This window comes from Cebus imitator, unplaced genomic scaffold, assembly GCF_001604975.1.
Source record: "Cebus imitator isolate Cc_AM_T3 unplaced genomic scaffold, Cebus_imitator-1.0 Scaffold280, whole genome shotgun sequence".
Classification (NCBI taxonomy): Eukaryota; Metazoa; Chordata; class Mammalia; order Primates; family Cebidae; genus Cebus; species Cebus imitator.
The window spans coordinates 902035-908558 of NW_016107595.1; the positions used below are offsets into that span (position 1 = coordinate 902035).

General features: G+C 50.2%; 1 protein-coding gene across 5 annotated transcripts in view; it reads right to left on the minus strand.

Annotated features, from left to right (window-relative positions):
- Nucleotides 1-6524, minus strand: part of CPAMD8 (C3 and PZP like alpha-2-macroglobulin domain containing 8) — a 136239-nt gene that overhangs the window by 27752 nt on the left and 101963 nt on the right. For all 5 annotated transcript variants that reach the window (XR_005195862.1, XR_001817242.2, XM_037728743.1 and 2 more), the window contains 2 exons: nt 4857-5013; nt 4633-4707 (listed from right to left, as the gene is read on the minus strand). Coding sequence is in view for 3 of the 5 variants with exons in the window: in XM_037728743.1 (XP_037584671.1) it covers nt 4633-4707; nt 4857-5013 (232 nt within the window). In the remaining 2 variants the exon portion in view is untranslated. The remainder of the gene's footprint in view (nt 1-4632; nt 4708-4856; nt 5014-6524) is intronic.

The following is a 6524-nucleotide window of genomic DNA, read 5'->3' on the forward strand; positions in this document are numbered from 1 at the left end:
AGGTCTCACTATGTTACCCAGGCTGGAGTGCAGTGGCTATTCACAGGCACAATCCCATTGCTGATCAGCATGGGGGTTTTTGTTTGTTTGTTTTTGAGACAGAGTCTCACTCTGTTGCCCAGGCTGGAGTGAAGTGGTGCAATCTCAACTCACTGCAACCTCCATCTCCCACGTTCAAATGATTCTCCTGCCTCAGCCTCCAGAGTAGCTGGGATTACCGGCATACGCCATGATGCCTGGATGATTTTTGTATGTTTAGTAGAAATGGGGTTTCACCATGTTGGCCAGGCTGGTCTTGAACTTCTGAACTCATGTGATTTGCCTGCCTCAGCCTCCCAAAGTGCTGGGATTACAAGTGTGAGACACTGTGTTTGGCCTCCAGTAACAAGCACCTCAAAAAAAAAATTTTTTTTTTAACATAGAGACCGGTCTCACTATATTGCCCAGGCTGCAGTGTAGTGGCTATTCATAGGCACGATCCCACTACCGATCAGCACGGGAGTTTTGACCTGCTCCATCTATGACCTGGGCCAGTTCATGCCTCCTTAGGCAACCTGGTGGTTCCCTGACCTCGAGAGGTCACCATATTGATGCTGAACTTAGTGCAGACACTTGATCAGCATAGCGCAGGAAAGCAATTTCCAAACTGGAATTCTATACCCAGCCCAACTATCTTATAGGGGCCGTTCTACAGCCCAGAATTCCTGGGTCAAGTGATCCTCCTATGTCAGCTTCCCAAGTAGCTGGGACTACAGGAATGCCCCACTGCACTTTGCAACAAGTGTCATTTAAGAGAGGAGAAGGGGAGAAGACAGAGGAGAAGGTCATATGAAGACAGAGACAGGGGCTATAGTGATGTAGCCACAAGCCAAAGAATGCCTGCAGTCCACAAGAAGCAAAGAAAGATCCTCCCCTAGAGCCTACAGAGGGAGCATGAGCCTGTCAATGCCTTGATTTTGGACTTCTGGTCTCCAAAGCAATGAGAATGTATTTCTGTTGTTTTAGGCTGCCCAGTTTGCAGTAATTTTGTTATGGCAGCCACAGAAAATGAAGACAGCAGCTTTTGCCTCCTTTGGGGGAATGATCTAAGACAGGGGTCCCCAACCTCCAGGACACAGAATGGTGCTGGTTCATGGCCTATTAGGAACAGGCTTCACAGCAGGAGGTGAGGGACAGGTGAGCCAGCGAAGTTTCATCTGTATTTATAGCTGCTCTCCAACGCTTTTATTACCGCCTGAGAGCCACCTCCCATCAGATCAGCAGCAGTATTAGATTCTCATGGGAACATAAACTATTATGAATGGCGCACATGTGAGGGATCTAGGTTGCAGATTCCTTTTTTTTTTTTTTTTTTGAGACAGATTCTCACTCTGTCGCCCAGGCTGGAATACAGTGGCAAGATCTCGACTCACTTCAACCTCTGCCTCCCAGGTTCAAGCAATTCTCCTGTCTCAGCCTCCCGGGTAGGTTAGACTATGGCGTGCACCACCATGCCTGGCTAAATTTTGTATTTTTAGTAGAGACAGGGTTTCGCCACTTTGGCCAGGCTGGTCTTGAGCTCCTGACTTCAAGTGATCTGCCTGTCTTGGCTTCCCAGTGCTGGGATTGCAGGTGTGAGCCACTGCACCCAGCTGGTTGCACACTCCTTATGAAAATCTAATATCTGATGATCTGTCACTGTCTCCCATCACTCCCAGATGTGATAGTCTAGTTGCAGGAAAACAAGCTCAGGGTTCCCATTGATTCTATATTCTGATGAGTCGTGTGGTTATTTCATTATATATTATAATGTAATAATAACAGAAATAAAGTGCACAATAAATGGAGCACTCTTCAATCATCCCAAAACTATCCCTTATTCCCTAGTCTATAAAAAAAAATTGTCTTCCACAAAACTGGTCCCTGGTGCCAAAAAGGTTGAGCACTGCTGATCTAAGAGACCAGAACCCAGAAGACTGGGAAGAATCAACTGCTGCCCTCTGGGGAAGGCCTTCAAGTTCAGAAGAGAAATAGGTTGGAAGGACCTGGAGAAGGCAGAAAAAGATTTTTGGGAGAAGTGAAGTGACCTCAAGGGATGGGAAGGAGGTGGAAGGCCTGTTGAGTGCTCATTGAAGACACAAGGGAGGGCTTCTCACATCTGTAATCCCAGAATTTTGGGGGCCAAGGTGAGGGGATCACCTGAGGTCAGGAGTTCAGGACCAACCTGGCCGACATTGTGAAACCCTGTCTCTACTAAAAATACGAAAATCAGCTGGGCATGGTGGCAGGTGCCTGTAGTCCCAGCTACTCGGGAGTCTGAGGCTGTAGAATCACTTGAACCCAGGAGGCAAAGGTTGCAGTGAGCCAAGATTATACCACTGCACTCCAGCCTGGGCAACAAAGCAAGCTTCTGTAGAAAAAATTTTAAAAGCCTCACCTCAAGATATGTGTCATAGAAGTGCACATATCTTGTTGTCCACAGTGTTATGGACAATGAGAAGATCGGAAAGCTTCCAGAGGAGGGAACAAGCCAGATACAGAGGATAGTACTCAGAATGACAAATGACTTCTTGATGGAACACTGGAAACTAGAAGATGATAGAACATCATCAATTATTCTACAGGAAAGCAATTTCCAACCTGGAATTCTATACACAGCCCAACTATCTTACAGGGGCAGAATAAGAATATCTGCAGACATGTAAGGTCTCAAAAAATGTGCCTCCCAATACCCTTTCTTAGTAAAGGAGGGTAGCAATTGTGCAGCATCCTGGGTGCTATCCATTTTAACTAGAGTGGGGGTCAAGGGCTCTGGCAGGGAAGTTTCCAGAAAAATGCATTTAGGAGGTGACATATTTGACCACTTCCATGGGAGATTTGGGAATGGCTTCTGAGGTATGGGGGGTGTCATGGAATATCTGTGATCTTCCTCAGAATTCATATGTTGAAGCTCTAACTCTTAATATGATGGTATTAGGAACTGGGGACTTTTCAGAGATAATTGGGTTTAGATGAGGTCATGAGGATGGGGCCTCCATAATGGGATTAGTATCCTTAAAGAAGAGGAAGAGCACTAGAGCTATCTCTCCACATGCATACACTAGGGAAACGTCATGTGAACATACAGTGAGAAGGTGGCAGTCAACAAGCCAAGAAGAGAGCCCTCGGCAAGAACCAAATCTGCCTGCACCTTGGTCTTTGACTTCTTAGCCTCTAGAACTGTGAGAAATAAATGTCGATAGTTGAAGCCACTTACTCCATGGTATTTTGTTTCTACAGCCCAAGCTAAGACAGAGGAGTAGGGGAATTTGGTGTAAGAATCTGGTAAGGGGAGAACCAATTCAGCCCATCACACAGGGCAAGGGGCCCTCTGGACATTGAGCATGGAACACAGTGGGTCTTAGGTCACAGCAAACCCTAGACCCACTAGTTGTCTGGATTGTGAGGTCGAGAATCCTGAGAAGTGCCAAAACTCATAATTTATCATCAGAGGTTATAGAATTAATGTAGGTATTAGGGAGGTCAGATCCTTCTCACCTGGGGCTGAGATACATCATGGAAGCCCTCTCTGCAGAGACTGTGCCTTCCCCCACCCCAGGAAAGCCTCATAGAACAGACTATGGCCTTCACGTGTCTTGGATGGCAGCTCTCTAAGCCCAATCCAGTACCAGCTGTCTCTGAACCTCTTCCCCTACAAAAACGTACCTGAGCCCAACATGTTGTAGGGCTCCCTGAAGCCAACCCTTGGGTCACTGGCCAGGAACCTGAACTAGCCTGAAACGAATCTCTGAAGGAGGTCTGGGAGCTGTGGACAGTCATGGGAGGCCGTACTCGGGACACCGAGGGAATGTATTCTCTTCCTGGGTCCACAAGGGGGCGTGGTTTCAAAGGCAAGAACTTTCCAGCGACAGGCCCTGCCTTCTTCCACGTCTCCATCCCGGGAGCTTGGAGATCTTTAACTTTCACGCACGCAGAAAGATAGACTGCCCAGGTGAGCTCCCTTTGGCTAGAAAGCCCGTGAGAAGCTATGGGAGGACTGTGGGCCAAACCACAAATCCGATGTCAGAAATCAAAGATCAATCACTCCAGCGGAAGTTTAAAGGAACTCCTTTCATAGGACAGAAAACTTGAATGAGGCGGGAAAATCCCCTTCTCCCACATGGGTGAGGGGGCGGGGGGGGGAACTTCATTTCTGGATCCCCTCTCAGGACAGCATGAGAGCTGTTTCTTTCTCCTTTTTCTCTCTCTCTGCTTAAATAAATCACTTTCTGCAAAACTCTTTGGGGTCCAATATTTACTTAAAATGAGCTCGCTGCACCCGGCAGAGTCCTCTCTCCCATTCTTGGGTGAGTGAGGGACCCAGGGCCTGGAAGAACACCGGCTGAGCTTCCCCGGTGACCTGCAACCCGGTGTCACCACCTCCCCAGCCCCCAGCACGTGCCCAATTTCGCCCTAGCAGCATGGGAATCTCACTCTCCTCTGCTCAGATTACAAGAAACTGGATGTAATGTGGTCATTGCTGATGGAAAAGCCTCGATAATGAGCATGAGGAGGGCAGGGGGGAAGAAATCAACCCTGGCATAAAGGAGGTAGCCTCCCACTTGCTTCTCCAGCACCCAGCCCCAAGTCTCCCCAAACCCCTTCTGTACTCACCTCTGAAACTGTGCCTATTTCCAGGAGAGCAGCCACCACGTAGGCTGTCAGCGGGACTGTTCCGTGGATCCCACCCTGCAAGGGGACTCACAGGCCTCACCCCAAGCCAAAAGAGACAGTCCGTATCCCGCCCCCCAACCCCTGACTTCCCCCAGGCAGCTCCAGGGAGCAGGAACAGGCAGGTCAGGGCTGGGGCTCTGGAAGGAGGCTCAAGGGGTACTCACCTGGATGTCCTTGTTCAGGACCCTGCCCACAGCTGGGAAGGAGCCATCGGCCCGCTGTTGCTGGATGACCCAGCCCTTGGCGGCAGCCAGCTCCCGGGGGTCCACGAAGATAAAGCTGCGAGCCTGTGCAAAGGACTTCAGGACAAAGGCCGTGAGCCTGAAAGAGGACAGGGCGTCAGCTGAGGGAGCCCAGGATGGTCAGCCCCCGACATGCTGGCTGAGGGATTGCCCCAAGCTCCCTGCACCACCCGCGGCCTCCGTTTCCTCATCTGTAAGATGGGAGGGGTCCAGTCTGTCCCCACAGGGCCGTCAGAAGTGGAGGAGGGAGGAGTGCTCCCACAGTGGGAGAGGAGCACCCAGTGGGGCCTGAAGACGGAGCTCTCTCCGTCCTGCCTGGACCTCTACCCTAGGTGCATTCAGGTCTGCTCTTTGCTCAGCACTCAAGGCCCTTCTGTGAGCTGGTCTAGCCCCATCTGCACTGCCGTGAAAGGAAGACTCTTCTGGTTTCTGACCTCAGTTATTCTCTGCTTGGTCCTTGCCAAAAGACCCCTGATCTCATTCAGGGGCTAGCAGCCACGTACCTTGGAGATCTGTGTTCCTCTGGTCCCAGCCAGCCACAGTCATGGGCATTCCAGTTAGTGGGCCTGGGAATGACTTTGGAATGGGCATGTGACGCAACACTGGGAGCAGCTGCAGCCATTTTGCCACCACGAGGGAGCAGCCATGTGCCAAGGGAGGCAATACCCAGGGATGGAAGGAAAAAAACGGGCCCCAGTGCATTATGGAGCTGCTGGATTAGCCAACCGCAGCACCTCCACAGCTCTGCGGTGTGAGCTGATGTTCAGAATTGCTCTTCAGCCCATTTTCTATTGCTTGCAGTCAAAAATATTACTGCTCTGTGGTCCGTCCCTCATCCATCTCATCTCCCTTGCCCCGCTTTTGCAGGAGCTACCCTGAGTAAGGGTTGGCAGGGCCAGGGAATGAATGCATGAACAAATGAAGGAGAGAACCACAGGATGGGAGCCAGAAGGCCATGCGGGATGAAAACCAGAATTCTCTGGTTTGCAAAGGAAACTTTGCAGACTCAGGATCAAAAAATAAGCTGCCCTCTTCAAAATCAAGTGGCTCTAGGCTCTGTTTCTATGAATCACAAAATGGGACATATTTGCCTGCCGGCCTGCCTACCTTCCTTCCTCCCTCCATTCTTCTCTTCCTTCTCTTTTTCTCTCTCTCCCTCACTCCCTCCCTTTCTCTCTTTCTTGCTTTTTGAGTCCTAACTCACCACAGCCAACAACTCCCAGCTCAAGTCTATAATTCCTGCTTCAGCCTCCCAAGTAGCTGGGACTACAGGCACACGCCGCCACGTCCAGGTAATTTTTAAATTTTTTATAGAGACAGGGTCTTACGTGCCGGACGCAGTGGCTCAAGCCTGTAATCCCAGCACTTTGGGAGGCCGAGGCGGGTGGATCACGAGGTCAAGAGATTGAGACCATCCTGGTCCACATGGTGAAACCCCGTCTCTACTAAAAAATACAAAAATTAGCTGGGCATGGTAGCGTGTGCCTGTAATCCCAGCTACTCAGGAGGCTGAGGCAGGAGAATTGCCTGAATCCAGGAGGTGGAGGTTGCGGTGAGCTGAGATCGCGCCATTGCACTCCAGCCTGGGTA